General features: G+C 42.0%; 1 protein-coding gene across 1 annotated transcript in view; it reads left to right on the forward strand.

The window, feature by feature from the left end:
- Positions 1-12,754, forward strand: part of LOC125352049 (spermatogenesis-associated protein 31E1-like) — a 29,192-nt gene extending 16,438 nt beyond the window's left edge. The window contains exons 7-8 of the mRNA XM_048347238.1: positions 12,059-12,113; positions 12,651-12,754. Of these exons, the coding sequence (XP_048203195.1) occupies positions 12,059-12,113; positions 12,651-12,754 (159 nt within the window). The remainder of the gene's footprint in view (positions 1-12,058; positions 12,114-12,650) is intronic.
- Positions 12,755-17,472: the final 4,718 nt, after the last annotated feature.

Here is a 17,472-nt window from a genome sequence, read left to right on the forward strand (position 1 = left end):
GACAGTGGCTCTGAAGACCCACATCACACCAGATTTCTCTCGCATTTCTCCTAAGCATGACAACACTCCCCTGCCACCCCCTAACACAATAGAAAGACTTTAGGATTTGTCAGTATGAATAAATCCAGAGGGGGCAGTGCAGATTTGCAGAGGCGCCAGACAACCTAGATGATTCTGTTGATATGTTGTCCCAGCAGTAATCAATGGCCTACAAATGTCAAAAACCCTTAATATACAATTAGAGTAGATGTCATGCACCAGTCAATATATTTTCTTAACGCTTCAAAATATTGTAATCAGTTTTAAATTATTTAATGTGTGACATATTCTATGGAATCTTGTTAGGATCTCTACGAAGAGTCTGGGTTCTTGAGGGTTTTGATATAGGTCTCTAAGGAGTCTCTTCAGGACTCTGAAGAGTTACATGGGTGTTGCAGTGGAGGTCTGTAGCGATTGCCATGGGTATAAATCATTGTGCTCTCAGGAGGTCTATGTACAGTTTATTTCTGACCTGAATGGTCCTCCAGAGGGCAGAGTTGACCACACCAAAGGCCACAAACACAGGGCAGAGTAGACCACACCAAAGGCCACAAGCACTTGCAGCTTACTTTGTTACATCAACATCACTGACCATAACAATCAGGTATCTCTCTGAAGGCTGACATTTTCTGCTGGTTTTTTAAGCATGTGTGTCCTGGAAGCATGGAGAACTGGGATGACTAACTCAAGCCAGCTCCTTGAGCCTCTTAAATCCCTACTCTTCTGAAAGTGGGTCTAGTCCATATGTCTCATGTGAATCACAATCTGAGTGTCCTAGACTTGATTTTTCCACTAATTACCGACTCCTTTTTTGAAATCTAGTAGATGATTTGGAGGCAAGTTTCTTAAATAGTTAGGAAATTGATCTTCCATATCTCAAAGCTTTGTTTTGTCACTACTCTGTGTTAGATCTGAAGGGCTTCTCGAAGTCTGTGGTGTGGGAACCAGAGCTGAAAAACCAGTGGTGAGGGCGGTATGAGTGGCGCAGGCCCTGAGATCTCATTGCTTCAGGCTGGAAAGATAGAGTCTTCCTCCATGAAAAGTATGGCATCCCCGTGCCACTGCTTCCTTCCTTGGCTCCAAACCTATCAATTTCCCACATCCCACTCTAGGTTTACAGTGTCTCACTATTAGCTGGATACTGCACATTTCACAAGACAAACGATAATGCCCTATCAGTTGCACCCACAAGCAGAGGACAGTAAACAGGGCTCTTCTCCCTTGAATCACCTAGAGGCACCTATAGGAATTCCTATAGGCAATTCAGGAGGCTTCCAAAGAGAGCTCAGATTTAAGCAAAACCTAAGTTAGAACCTTCCAGAGCTGTCCAGGCTGCAACATTACAGATCCGGGACAGAGCAGAGGCAGGATGGACTCCAGGGCAAAGATTAGCAAGCAGAAGACACACCATGACCAAGATAATGGCATGTAATGTAGACAACAATAACTGATTTGCATTAGCTATTGATACAGTAATCTTTTATCCATAGTTTCTCCATATGTAAGATATGAATTATTTCTATAAAACATATATCTCAAATTCAAAAGCAAAACAGCCAAAAATACAGTTGTGGCTCAAGTGGTAGAGCACCAGACCCGAGTTAAAAAGCCATAAGGCCCTGAGTTCAAATACCACCAGTACCAGTACAAAAAATTAATAAAATTAAAAACTATTATCCTGGGGCTGGGATATGGCTTAGTACTAGAGTGCTTGTTCGTATACATGAAGCTCTGGGTTGGATTCCTCAGCACCACATATGTAGAAAAAGCCAGAAGTAGTGCTGTGGCTCTAGTGGTAGAGTTCTAGCATTGAGCAAAAAGAAACCAGGGACAGTGCTCAGGCTCTGAGTACAAGCCCCAAGACTGGCAAAACAAAACAAAACCTAGTATCATCACAAATTAGTAGCCTCAGGGTTCACATCCATTGGTCATGCTGACAACCCAGCAAAAATTGGCAACATCCCCGTTACTAAGAGAAGAAACCACCATGCACCAGCTTAAATTGGTCAAACTGGGGGTAGGAGAGAGCCTACCTTCTGCTGCATCACCTCTGAGGTTCTGAGGCATGAGTATTTATCAATAGAATAAAATCCAGTTACCATGGCTGAAAAGCAATGTGCCAATCTACCTCTTTCCGATTCTCCTTTATCACCACATGAACTTCTGGAGCACAAATCAAAATCATAGCTGCCCACATGTTTATGTTTAATTACAAAGTACTACACCATTTCTTACAAGTATACAGAGGAAAATAAAGTTCCGTTTAGAAAATATGCATTCAGGTCTATAAAATGTTTAAGAAATATAGCATACAATAAAGCTAAAACAATTAGAAAAAAAGAATGTCAGAACTTAGTATCAAGGAAAGATTCTCAGTAATGCTGAAAGATAGTGCTTTTCTCCTGCTCTGTAGAATTCAAAATAGCATCCCAGGCCAGGATCTGCTGGAGAGAGGCAAGACCCCCAGAGGAATCAAATGGCCCAAAATAGATGAGCTTCAAAGAGAAGCACCATAGTAGACACCTGAATTGCTACGTCTCTAGGGAGAATCTGCTTTCTAAAACCAAAGTTAGAGTCATAGAGAGGACATAGTTGTGCTCACTATGCCTTGATTGTTCTGATGCTAACAACTGACATTTATCAAAATGTTTTCCACAGGTCATCTTATTCAGACACAATAAATTTGTATCTTTGTGCCTATTCCACATTTTAGGAAACAAAAATTTAAGGAGACTTAGCCATATCACTTGGAAGTAGCACAGAGTATTGGACCCATGTCTTCTAATACAGGAACAAGTACTGGTCGACTCACTCATGTGCAAATATGTACTAAAAATAACCCCCCTACCTCAGTCTCATGGAGCCAAAAGCTTTTCTCTAGTAACCTGATAGTTAAAAGGTTACAGATTTTTAATTTTTTTAATTAAATATTGCTCACAAGGTGTGCAAAAGGGGTACATTTACATAATAAGGCAGTGAGTACACTTCTTGTGATATCTTACACCCTCATTTTTCTTTCCCTTCCCTAGATCAGGTAGGCATATATACAATACCCAGTGTGCCAAAATCATACAGTAACCACGTAGCGTACACCAAAGGAAATTCACCTAGAACTTTAAATGTAACGTCAACAATAGAATCCTCCTGTGTCCTTCTCTAGTTGTTGTTTTTGCTTATTCATAATGTAAGGTCGCTGACCCAAACCTGTGAAAATACCATTTGAAAAGAAGTTTTTGTTTCGCAGACCTGGTCTCTACTGGTCCCACACACACACCCTAACAGTCATATATCAAGGAGATCATGCTCCTTTATTCTCCTAGGCTTGTCTCACTCAACATTATTTGTTCAAGTTCTGCCCATTTCCCTGCGAATGCCAATATTTTATCATTTCTAATCGCTATGTAGTATTCCATTGTGTACAGGTACCACATTTTTTGTATCCATTCATTTGTAGTGGGGCATCTGGGTTGTTTCCATATTTTGGCTATTGTGAATTGTGTAGCGATAAACATGGATGTGCAGATGTAAAAGGTTACAGATTTGAACAGGAGGACCTGGTTGGAAAGACAGCCATACAGTGGAGGCCTCAGTGGTGGCTGTTGATAAAAAAAAATCAGCTGAGACCTGTATTTACACATGCCATTTCTGGGGTCTGAGAAGTGTCTCAGTTTCAAAATGTCTGTTGACCTCCAGAAGCCACCACAGGAGCTCATTTCCCTACCTGCAGGTTCTGGGTGCATTTCTTCTAGCATTTCCCTCTCACACTCATTCACCCACTCATTCCCTTAAAGCAATTGATTTTTTTTTTCTTTTGTCAGTCATGGGGCTTAAACTCAGGGCTACGCACTGTCCCTGAGCACTTTCACTCAAGGCTAGTGCTCTACCACTGAGCATAGCACCACTTCTGGCTTTCTGGTGATTAATTGGAGACGAGAGTCATGGCTTTGAACCCTAATGCTCAAGTCTCAGGGTCCTGAGTAGCTAGCATTACAGGTATGAGCCACCAGCACTCAGCTTATTGAAGCAATTTTTAGGGTGGACCCTGGTGTCTTCCTCCAGCCCCTCCCTCTACACTAATTGCCCCTTTCCACTGCCCAGTGCACCTGGGGCCAGCAAGGCCGCAGTTGGTGTGCCCTGCACAGTAGGCACAGCTACCTGGAACCCGTACCCAGGCACAGCATGCGCCAGAACAACAGACACCATTCTCAGTCGGCATGTGGTGACCACTCCCACTGGGAAAGGCACAGGCAGGCAATCCTAGAACCCCAGGCACAGACAGACCCAGTGTCTGCTGCTTCCAGAGGCCAGGGGGCCAGGTGACTGCCAGCAGGAGCATGAAGAGCTTGGATGGAGGAAGGTGAGAAAAGCTCTGGGAATCAGCCCAGGCCAGGTAAGTTGAACTCCAAAAAGAGGTGCTGGGCTCAGGCAGCATCTAAGTGGGCCCCAAGAGAGCGTGGTGCTAGAGGGTTCTCTGGGTCACTTGCTACACATCAAAGGGCAGAACAGGCACCTGGGACCACAGGGCCATCCTGGCTGTGACCAGAGGCCAGGGCTGGGCCACCCAGGGGGATGCTCTGGTGGCCGGCCCCTTTTGTGAGTGTTCATGGCAAGCTCCCTCCTAGAAATCTTGGTGAAATTGCTAAAGGCAAGCCCAGCCCGTGGGCCAGTGGAACATTTTTCTTTTTCACTTTGGTTCTTCTACTTTGTTTTCCCTTTAAATGATACGAAGTGTCCGCATGATGCATAGGCCTTTGAAGGCATAGGATTTGAAGGCAGACTGAGACGCTTTTGAATTCTGGGATAACTCCTCCAGGTGGGGCTTGGAGAACCGAACCATGGGGAGCCAATACCCATGAATCTGGTTACCAGTGTCTTGCACATGGTGGACCAAGTTAAAACAGGTGCCATGGAGCTGGAAATGTGGCTTAGCGGTAGAGTGCTTGCCTAGCATGCATGAAGCCCTGGGTTCAATTCCTCAGCACCACATACACAGAAAAGGCCATCAGTGGTGCTGTGGCTCAAGTAATAGAGTGCCAGCCTTGAGCAAACAGAAGCCAGGGACAGTGCTCAGGCCCTGAGTTCAACCCTAAGACTGGAAAAAAAAAAATCCAGCACAGTTGCCTTAACTTTTCACTTCTCACACCTTGGAAGAAGTTTTATTGCAGGTGTGAATTGGGCTCTGAGGAAACCTTCAAGCTTCCACAGTGAAATGTTTGATTACACATGGGGATCTCTTTCCCCTCATGATTCAGCCTCCTTTTCATCCCCTGTATTCTGAAAGTGGTGTTTATGTGTGTTCCTGCTTGTGCTGGTTTGTGATCTCACAAAGTAATTTGAGGTTCCTGGGATATTGAGTGTCTCCAACTTCTAGGTAGACTAGGACAAATAAATTACAGTCTGGACATATAACTAAGGACCATGGTGCTAGTTCTGTTCTAGAACATTCCTCCAGTGAGTGCTTCCTGGAGCTGTAATAGAGAAAATCGCCTCTACTGGATATGCCAGTACTATGTTGTAGTATGTTTTCAAGTAGGTCTGGCAGGCCTTCAAGAGTCCACTCAGTGCTGGCTTACTCTATGTTCTTAAACGCACTGGAAAAGTGCATCTCACTCTGGCTTCTCTGGCTCTCATTGGCCTATGCTGGGTGGTCAGTTGGTCTCACTGGGCTGGACTATAAGCATGAAAGGCAAATATGGATTCTTTCGAATTATGTAGATTCATGTAGTAGAGCATGCCTGGATTTTGCTGCAATGTCTTTATGTTTCTTCCCAGATGTTTTTGAGAAATTATCTTGAGCACTGTATTCATGGTGCTAAAATACAGAGTCAGGGAATGGGTAAGTATCTTGAGTTAATGTACTATTTCACAAAGAAGTAAAGTGTTGTTAGGAAAAATGTACCTAAGCTCCAAACTCTATGACAAGTGGCTGAAAAGTTTATGGAATGATTTAATCAATCACCATTATCATCTGATTTATATTTTTTTATATTAAAATGACAACAACCCCAAGAAGGAGGCTCTTAGATTCACATCTCCATTTTGTAGATAAGACAAGGGAATATTAGTGAGGCTAAGTTGGGAAATGTCCCAGAGAGTATGCTGGGTAAGATTGTTGTAGCCCAATATTAGTTTTGTTAATCAGAATGCAACCTCCTTAAGCCTCACTTAATAAAAATCCTGTGAAAAATTACCATCTCACCCCAGCAAGAATGTCATATATCAAGAAAACTAATAATAACAATTGTTGGAGGGGATGTGGCCAAAAGGGAACCCTACTTCATTGTTGGTGGGAATGTAAACTGGTTCAGCCACTCTGGCAAGCAGTATGGAGATTCCTCAGAAGGCTCAATATAGAACTCCCCTATGACCCAGCAGCCCCACTGTTGGGTATCTATCCAAAAGCCCACAAACAAAATCACAGTAATGCCACCAGCACAACAATGTTCATCGCAGCACAATTTGTCATAGCGAGAATCTGGAACCAACCCAGATGCCCCTCCATAGATGAATGGATCAGGAAAATGTGGTACATATACACAATGGAATTTTATGCCTCTATCAGAAAGAATGACATTGTTCCATTTGTAAGGAAATGGAAGGACTTGGAAAAAGTTATACTAAGTGAAGTGAGCCAGACCCAAAGAAACATGGACTCTATGGCCTCCCTTATTGGAAATAATTAGTACAGGTTTAGGCAAGCCATAGCAGAGCATCACAAGGCCCAATAGCTATACCCTTAGGAACACATAAGATGATGCTAAGTGAAATGAACTCCATGTTATGGAAACAATTGATATATCACAGTTGTAACTACTTTCAACATCCTATGTGTATGTGTAGTTTCTATTATTGATGATGTTCTTGTATCACCTTCCTATGGTTGTACCTACACTATCTCTGTAATCTTATCTGAGTATATTGGAAACCGTGTTTACTGGTATTGGAAGTAGGAAATTCAAAGGGAATACCAAATTTGAGAGACACAGGGTAAAAAAAGAGAAATAACTACAAAAGCAATACTTGCAAAACTGTTTGGTGTAAGTGAACTGAACACCTGGGGGGGGGGGAGGGAAAGGGGGAGAGGGAGGGGGGCATGAGGGACAAGGCAACAAACAGTACAAGAAATGTATCCAGTGCCCAACGTATGATACTGTAACCTCTCTGTACATCAGTTTGATAATAAAAATTTGATTAAAAAAAAGAAAGAAAAATTAGTAGACTGAGATCAATACTATGGAAAAAATAATTTAAAATGTCTGATGTACCAAAATGTGGAACTCGAAACCTAAAATCAAGTGACAGTTGTGTAGCATTTGTGTAATAATTCATCCCAACAGCTCTAGAGGGCTAAGTGCTGAGATCTTGGTGTTCTCCTCGATGATGCCTGGAATCCCTTCCATGCAAACCAATGCGTCCTCCAGGAGGAATACCTCCACTCCTGGGCCCTCCATCTTTACCTCCAGGTAAAGAATAGAGAGGTTTCCATTGCTTTGTTAGCATTGGTTTCTACATTCTATGTGGTTCTTCCCTTAAAAAGTTGTAAGGAAGAAGGTGGGGAAGAGTACTTCCATTTATAAATAGTTCCACTTTATAGGAAAATGGGAGCTAAAGAGACATCTATCTATGTATTAATGCATAGCTCCTATCTACAGTACTGGTGGCAGTAATTAGTATAGAAATTAAGGATGGGAGCTAGTCATATAAAACAAGGATTGAACAAGGTAGTTCTTACCTATCTTATTTAGTAACTCTCTGAATTATCTTTAGATACCCAGGGGTTATAAACACACATTAATTCTTCTGTGTTAAACCTAAGTGTAACAAGGATTTCTGGGAACCATATTCAAGACTGAATACCGGTAACCATTTCCTTTGGAATTTCCAATATAAGTATTTTTGTCAATTTCTACCTATTCTTACCAGCCAGTATTTATCATTTGATTCAGCTCCATCAAAGCCAGAGCCAACCACCAGAACAGCATGGTCTAGGGCAGTGCTAATGCAGGTCGGTTTATAATAAGTGCCTGGAAAAGAAAACCAAAATTGGGGGTGAAAGGCTCCAGGACCTGACAGTGACCCACTGTCACATGAAAAGAAGGAAGGCATTTCTAAATTCACCAAAATGACATAAAAATAAAATCTATTGTTATCAAGGTGGAGGTTTAGGCTCTCCTCAAAAACTAGGAGAAATATAAATCTTTTTGCATGCTTGCATACGCGTGTGTGTGTGTGTGTGTGTGTGTGTGTGTGTGTGTGTGTGTCTGCAGGTATTGGGGTTTGAACTCAGAGTCTCCCCCTCTTTCTTTGCCTTTTCATTAGACTCTGGCATTCTACCACTGGAGAAACACCCTTCACTACTGGTTTTTCCTGGTTAATTTGAGATGGAGATTCAGACTTTTCTGTCCAGGCTGGTTTATAATCAGCTAGGACCATAGGTATGAGCCATCGGTATGCCCAGCTCAGATCAGCATAAATCCTTTTGTAAAAAAAAAAAAAAAGAAAACAAAAAAAACCCACAACTTTCCTACAAGTGTATATGACAATTCTTTTAAAAGCTTATGTGTGCATTTAAAGAATATCAGACAAGAAAATCACATAGATCATAAAAATGCTCTGTGAAGATTTAATTACACATAAAATCTCTGATATAAACTTTGATGACCCAACAACTGGAGAAAACATAAACAAATCAAAATATGGCCGGGTGATAGAAGCTCATGCCTGTAATCCTAGATACTCAGGAGGCTGAGATCCGAGGATTGGGGTTCAAAGCCAGCCTGGGCAGGAAAATTAACCACAAGAAAACTGGAAGTGGAACTGTCAAAGTGGAAGAGTGCTAGCTTTGGGGGCTGTGGATATAGCCTAGTGGCAAGAGTGCCTGCCTCGGTATACCCGAGGCCCTAGGTTCGATTCCCCAGCACCACATATACAGAAAACGGCCAGAAGCGGCGCTGTGGCTCAAGTGGCAGAGTGCTAGCCTTGAGCGGGAAGAAGCCAGGGACAGTGCTTAGGCCCTGAGTCCAAGGCCCAGGACTGGCCAAAAAAAAAAAAAAAGAGTGCTAGCTTTGAGCAAAAGAGCTTACACACAGTGTGCAAGCCCTGTGTTCAAATCTCGTGACCAACCAAAAAAACTGTCTTCAGTGGGTTATGTATGATTCAAGGATGTTAAGTATAAACACATACAAGTGCTGCACCTATAGTATAGGAAATCAACACACTCAAGTATTTACATTGAATTATACATACTAAGAAGATCATCAAGCTGATATGTCACGGTGGTATAATTTTTCTAAATGAATTGGGTTTTGTTTTGTTTTGTTTTTTAAATGTTTTTTCAGTTCTTATAGAACTGGTATGAATAATTCTTAGAATCAATAGCAGCAGAGATGGGCCCCCTAGTGGCCATAGCCTTCTTAAGGCTTTTGCTGGAATTTAGACAAGCCCCGTGTCATTAGTAACAGAATTGATTGCACCTGTTGTGTCCTTCCATTTAAGGTAAAGCAGAAAGAAACTTGGAATCATGCTATGCACATCCTCAGTGATGGGTTAGACACACAACATGCATCTGGTTGCAGTTTAGGACTTCCAAGTCAGTGCTGTTAGACACCTACCAAAAAGTTAAATGCTACTGAACATGAGCTCACAAATCTTCAGTGAGACCCTGAGGGCTTCCTATACTTAAAAATCTCCTCCTCTTAGCACTAGTAACTCACACCTGTCATAATAACTAGTTAGTATGCTGAGATCTAAAGATTGTGGTTCAAAGCCAGCCTGAGCAGAAGTCAGAAAGACTCTTATCTCCATTTAATCAGCAAAAAAACAGAAGTGGAGTAATAGCTCAAATAGCTGAATTGCTGGGACTACAGGTATGAGACACCAGCACCTGGCTTGTATTGCTCCTGTTTGGTGAATGGCAGCACCCAGGCCCCAGGACTGCAACAAGAACAAAAGAAAAGAAAAGGGGGCCCAGCCTGCGAGACTCCCTTTGCAGTCTACCCACACTGTAATGGCTACATGACCACTTGGGCAGGACCTATGTGCAGGCTTTGGGACCCCAGGCACAAACTGAAAATAGGTTCCAAACTAGGAAATGGTTTGGGGGAGGATAGGGTGACTGCCCCTGGAAATTGGGAGAAAGGGATGAGGAACACCCTATATGTGCCTCCCTGGGGATAAGATGTTCAATCTCAAAAGTACTCTGAGAGTACACCTAGGGGCAAAAAAAAAATGTTTATTTCTAACCCTGTGTGGAATTTCAGCCATACTTTCCTTTTCCTTTTCTACTTCAGGGTTTGGTTAAAATCTGGATTGATGTAAACCAGTACATTATAGACTAGGGGTTCCTGTTTAATCTACAGGTAAAGTGGAGTGGTGGTAAAGAAGTCAGACCCCATAGATATATTATTGTGGTGAAAGCAGCTAGATTTTTACAAGATCTGCTATGGAAGACAAATTCCAATGCAGTGATGAGAAAGACAAGACTAGGAGGGCAAAGGAGCTAACTGGGGGTGAGGAGGGGTCTCCTGAGTTTGTGAGGTGCTTTGGAGAGCCTCCTTTCCCATCTCCTCCACTCAGAGATTCCTCCTCCCCACATCTCCACCACAACCAACAGAAACAAGTTCTTTACACAAAACCTCAGCTAATTAAAAATGACAAAAATCACTAAGAAGTGAGAATCTTTGCTACTTCTCCCATCTACCTTTTGTGTTTAATGTTCCTCAGTCTCCTACTTGACATTTAATTTAAGAAATCTGCTTTGTGGCATTTCCTGGTGGAATGTAAGCTACAGAACATGGTAAAGATTTTAGAGCATGGTGCAAAGGCAGCCTGGGCAAGAAAGTCTGCGAGACTCTTATCTCCAATTAATCACCAGAAAAACCGGAAGTGGTAGAACTCTAGCCTTAAGCTGAAATGATCAGGAACAATGCCCAGGCCCTGAATTCAAGCCCCATAACAGACAAAAAAAATAAAGATTTTAGATAAAAGAATATTGATATGTATGTTTATTATTTATTTATACATTATTTTATGTCTATTAATGTTATCATTGTATTTATATAATTAATATTAGTTCTTGTAATTGAATGAGAAATATAAATCTGGAAATATATCAAATTGTCATTTTTCTAATGACTATCTTCTAAATCATACAAAATAGTTTTTAGGAAAAATATCATGTCCTTCCTTCAACAAGTGTTCAATGCGTATTTATTTGGCTTCCTTACTTACAAACATGGAGCCCCAGTGCATTTCTGTCCATATGCACTTTTCTACTTGCATTGATAACCTCTCTAGAAGCACAATGAGAACTGTGTTTTTTTCCTTTTGGTAAAATATATATTACATAAAAATCACTTTTTGTATATGCCAGTCCTAAGGCTTGAACCCAGGATCTGTGCTCTTGCTTGGCTTTTTTCCTCAAGATTGAGCCACACCTCCACTTTCAGTGCTACCTGTAACCATTTGGTGGTGTCCAGTCCAATAGCATGAAGAACATCGTCACTACTATGCAGCTGCAGCCACCACAGAATATTTTCCTCAGCTGAAACCGTGCTCATGAAAGAAGAATTCTCCATTCTCTCTTCCCCAAACCCAGCAGCCACCATTCATTCTACCTTCTATTTGACTGAACTTGACTACTGCTATAGGGTGAATGCTTGCCTCATCTAAATTTGGGTGGATTTTGCAATAATATTGAGAAATGAGACCTTTAAGACATGAGTAGCCAGAGCTAGGAATATGGCCTAGTGGTAAAGTGCTCGCCTCATATACACGAAGCCTTGGGTTCGATTCCTCAGCAGCAACTATATAGAAAAAGCTGGAAGTGGCACTGTGGCTCAACTGGTAGAGTGCTAGCCTTGAGCAAAAAGAAGCCAGGGAGAGTGCTCAGGCCCTGAGTTCAAGCCCCAGGACTGGAAAAAAAAAAAAAAAAAGACATGAGTAGCCCCAATGAAGCAAGACTGAATTTTCTTGCCTACTATAGTTGAATAATATGAGTTGTTTGCTTTCACCTGGATAGCCATGTCAAAGCACCGTAGTGAGTCTCAATAGCTGCATTCTCACACGAGACCCAGGTAAGCTTACCTCAGATAGGAATGCTCTATTTCTTAGTCAAGATGCACAACTCCGGGCTGGGGATATGGCCTAGTGGCAAGAGTGCTTGCCTCCCATACGTGAAGCCCTGGGTTCAGTTCCCCAGCACCACATATACAGAAAATGGCCAGAAGTGGTGCTGTGGCTCAAGTGGCAGAGTGCTAACTTTGAGCAAAAAGAAGCCAGGGACAGTGCTCAGGCCCTGAGTTCAAGGCCCAGGACTGGCCAAAAAAAAAAAAAAAGAATTATGGAGTTGTGCATCTTTTTTTTTTTTCTTTCCAGTTTTGGGGCTTTTGGACTCAGGGCCTGAGCACTGTCCCTGGCTTCTTTTTGCTCAAAGTTAGCACTCTGCCACTTGAGCCACAGCGCCACTTCTGGCCGTTTTCTGTATATGTGGTGCTGGGGAATTGAACCCAGGGCCTCATGTATACAAGGCAAGCTCTCTTGTCACTAGGCCATATCCCCAACCCTCCATAATTCTTGTTATCACTTCTATTGTCTTCCTTTCCTTCGCTCAGGCATTCAGCACTGTGTAGTGGCCACAGTTGATGACCTGCAAACACCAATGGATGCTAACCAGGATGAGGATGTTGATAGTGGGTCCATTTGGATCATTTGGTAGTGAGTCAAATGGATAGCAAGGGAACCCTGTTGCCTCCCCAGAGAGATACCATTTCGCTCCTCAGACAAAACAGAGCATTCTTCAGTATGTCAGCATTATTTCCTCTCATTGCTGAAAGGGCTTCTTTTGAAAGCCAATGGCAAAAGGCAAACACTTCATGTGAAGGACAAAATTGCTTCTTTGGTTCAAGTAACCACAAACTGCTATCAAACTCATAGCAGTTGACAAACAAAAGATGAAACAGGATGTTAAATCCAGTGATTAAAAAAACCAAAAGAGGGGCTGGAATATGGCCTAGTGGCAAGAGAGCTTGCCTCGTATACATGAAGCCCTGGGTTCGATTCCCCAGCACCACATATACAGAAAACGGCCAGAAGTGGCGCTGTGGCTCAAGTGGTAGAGTGCTAGCCTTGAGCAAAAAAGAAGCCAGGGACAGTGCTCAGGCCCTGAGTTCAAGGCCCAGGACTGGCAAAAAAATAAATAAATAAAAATAAAAAATTTAAAAAAATTTAAAAAAAACCAAAAGAGGAAAAGCCTACGTGTACTGTATCAATGGAATACTTCCCAGCATGCTTGTGACCCAGAAGAAGATATCAAAAGGTAACAATCGAAGACAAGAGAATGTAAAGAAGGAAGAATGTGGACAGTAGGAACTTACTCCTTAGAAACAGTACAGTATCTAAAGATGAGATCAATAACTTCCAACAGGGCTTTATGCTAAAAATCTCACCTTCTGAATGTCTAATCTACAGCCTTACATGACATAGAAATAAAGTGTTCCTTGTCATTCTATCCTAGCCAAAAACTAACCTATGTGGCCTCAGACCACATCCCCAGATTGTCAACATCACAAAAATGCCTTTCAAATATGACTCCTTTTTAAATAGTGTACATTACCCCCATGAATGCATAATTTTGCTTTATAATAAAATAAATGTTCCTCTGAGTCTTTTTATATTTTTTATACTAGGTCTTGAACTGAGGGCCTCGGGCTCTTGCTTATTAACTTATTTGCTCAAGGCTGGTGCTCTACCACTTCAGCCATACCTCTAGTTTGGGGATTTTGCTAACTAATTGTTGTTTTGGGTTTTTTTTTGCCAGTTCTGGGGCTTGAACTCAGGGCCTGAACACTGTCCCTGGCTTCTTTTTGCTCAAGGCTAGTACTGTACCACTTGAGCCACAGCACCACTTCTGGATTTTTCTATATATGTGGTGCTGATGAATTGAACCCAGGGCTTCATGTATACAAGGCAAGCACTCTACCACTAGGCCATATTGCCAGCCCACTGACTTTTTTGATTGGAGATAAAAGTCTCAGAAACATGGGGCTTGAACTCGGCCTCGGCCTTGTCCCTGAGCTCTGCAGCTCAAGGTTAGTGCTCTACCACTTAAGCCACAGTGCCACTTCCTGTTTTCTGGTGGTTAATTGGACATAAGAGTCTCATGGACTTTCCTGCTGGGGCTGGGTTTGAACCATGATCCTCAGATCTCAGCCTCCTGAGTAGCTAGGATTAGACATGAGCCACTGGTGCCTGGCTAAGATGCAAATCTTAATGTAGCCAATAAATGGAGTGTCTAAAAAAAATTAGTACACATTAATAGTAGGAGGGATTTTATTATGATTATTCTATAGATACGCACAGTGTGCTTCCAACAAGTTTATTCTTTATTATATTCCCATGCACATTTTTCAATGTTTGGTGGGTTTTACTATCTGTGTGTGTGTGTGTGTGTGTGTGTGTGTGTGTGTGTGTTGTGTGAGAGATGTGGTTTTTCTTTACCCCTCAGTATCTTTTCCTTTTTGCCCCTCCCTGTCCTTACAACCTTGTAACCTCCTCCACAGACAATCCGTTTATGTGTCCCATCATTATTGTTCTTATCATCCCTGCCACTAGTATTGTCCTTCTCCTCCAATGTTAGCTTGTCACTCAGAAGTCATCACCTTCACACAAATTCCCCTCTCGATATTTAAAGCCTATCAGGAGGGTGCTCTCTCTTATCCTGCAGTTGTTTGCCAGTCTGTTCCCAGGGTCACCTCTCAATTATAGTGGCCTCAGGTTCCATGCTTTTCAGCTGCCCACCCTCTCCCTCTCTTTCAATTCTCAATACTCCCTCTTCCTTCTTTGGCTCTTTTCATCCATGGACTCAAATGGACTCAAAACATTTCTATTCTGCCACTCTCATTTTATTTTTGTGCCAGTCCTAAGGCTCGAACTTCAGGTCTGGGTACTGTCTCTGAACTTTTGTGTTCAAGGCTAATGCTCTACCACTTGAACTATCGGCCCATTTCCAGCTTTTTGGTAGTTAGTTGGAGAGAAGAGTCTCATGGTTTTTCTTGCCCCATCTGGCTTTGAACCATGATCCTCAGATCTCAGTCTCCTAAGTAGCTAGGGTTATAGGTGTGAGCCACAAAAGCTCAATAATTTTCTTCAAAAAATATGAATTAAAACTGTTTAGTCATCAAATCCAAGGGAAAAATATTTTTATTTGCTTTTATATACCATTTGTCAACTTTTGTCTGTATTAGTCAACCACAGCAACTGAGTGGCAGACATAAAATCTGCAGAGCTAGGGACCAGTGACCCACACCTATAACCCCAGCTACTTAGGAGGCTGAGATCTGAGAATCATGTGGTTCAAAGCCAGCCCAAGGAAAAATCTGAGACTCTTCTGCCAAACTGGAGATTGTGGCTCAAGTGGTAGTGCACCAGCCATTACCAAAAATGCCAACATATACACAGAAAAAAAAATATCTGCTAAACAGTACTCATCTCTTATTCATGGGGAGGGGGTACATTCTAAGACATGAGGTAGTTACCTGACAAATACTTCTGCACTCTATATACATATGTACTTACAATAAAGTTTAATTGTAAATTAGGCTCAGCAAGAGTTACTCATAGTAAATTACAACATGTCAATCTGTTGTAACAGATGGCTAGCATCACTACTCTGGCATGTTAGAACCGTCATTGGGCTATTAAAGGGTTACATGCACACAGCTCTGCGGCCCTACAATGGAAGATCTGACACCCACATGCCTCTGATTGGCTGATGGGCAGTTTGTACATAGCACTCAAATGCTGCACAGAGGGATATTTTAGGCCCTGAGGCAATGGAGTGGGACAGCCATGGATTTCATCTTATTGCATAGAATAGCACACAATTGAAAATGTGTGAAATGAGGTGAAGTACAATTTAAATTTCTGAAAATTCTCATTTAGTATTTCCAGACCATGCTTGATGGTGAGTCAAGAGAAGTCTGGAAAGCAAAATAAGGAAAGACTTGAATTTCTAACTAAAAGAGCCGCCTACTCCTTCTCACGGAATGCCACTGCCATTTCTCTGTCTGTTGAGCTGAATTATGTTGAACTACATAAAAAGCCAAAGCATTTAAAACAGAAGGGGGAAAATAACTGCCACTACATTTGAAATAAAATTTTATTTTAACAGATATTTTTTCAACATACTTTGAGCCAATGCAAATTCAGTAGTCATCAGAGACTCATTAACACAGAGGTGCTTTAGAGCAGTAATTGAAGTATTTCTGATATTTTACTACAATAAACAAGTCTCAGATTCAGAGCATAATTTGTATCTCCAGTGATTCAGCTGAGGATCACACACAGTAGATTCTGGTCAGATTGAAGGTGAAGTCCCTCCTCTGCATCTCTCCCCAGACTAATCCTTCCTTATGGTCCATCAGCTCACACAATGCGGTAGATGCTTAATGAGGAAACTCCACAGCTGTTGTTCTGATCTCAGGCCATCGTTATGTAGCCATTTATGCCCCCAATGTTCACCCCAGCTGAAAGAAGAGCAAGTTTTCCATTTTATAGAAAGGGTTGAAGTACAGGGACCTCTTTTAAAGTGACATCTGATTTAAACACTGTGTGGATACCACACACTCAGCAAAAAGAAACCAGGAGATCAAGTTGTTACTGTTCTTCATTTATAAGTAGTTGCCTATAAACAAACATGCATTTTACTTCCACCCCTGAATGTAAAAAATTCCCATGCAAAGGATTGAAAATTTTAGATACAGAGAAAGAATAGGCTTTGTACTTTTAGTACCTTTGGTACCAAAGTAAAAACCCTCTCAGACTTTAGATATCATAGCCCTAGGGAGTTTGAAAAAGAAATTTGTGTTACAACCAGATATTAGTACTTCTGTGTTTAATCATAAGGGAATTTTTGTGTGTGTGGTCCAGACTTGGTTATAGGCCTCAGAAAGGAGTGTCCCGTTTAGGTTAGACACAGAAGTACTAATATCTGATTGTAACACCAATTTCTTTTTCATGTGACAGTGGGTGACTGTTAGGTCCCTGGAGACTCATTCCAGTGTTGGTTTACTTTTCCAGGTGACCTGCAGCAGCACTGCCCTGTACCATGCTGTTCTGGTGGTTGGCTATCTATGGCTTTGATGGAGTTGAATCAGACAATAAATGCTGGCTGGTCAAGAACAGGTAGAAATTGCCAAAAAGCAAACAACAACAACCCCACCTCCCCCACTCCCACCCCTACCACACACACACAACCCATTCAGCCAACACTCAGAAGGGAAGTCATCTTGGCTTTCCTGTGGGCAGTGGAAGGGAGGAATGTGACAGTGACACACCTGGTCCTTCACAGGAGCCACAAAGCCTTCTGTCTCCAAGCTAGAATTTGGGGACATCGCCAACCAGAGATTCTTGGGATTCTCCCTTCTTAGGTGTCCG

The sequence above is a fragment of the Perognathus longimembris genome, chromosome 1, assembly GCF_023159225.1.
Source record: "Perognathus longimembris pacificus isolate PPM17 chromosome 1, ASM2315922v1, whole genome shotgun sequence".
Taxonomy (NCBI): domain Eukaryota; kingdom Metazoa; phylum Chordata; class Mammalia; order Rodentia; family Heteromyidae; genus Perognathus; species Perognathus longimembris.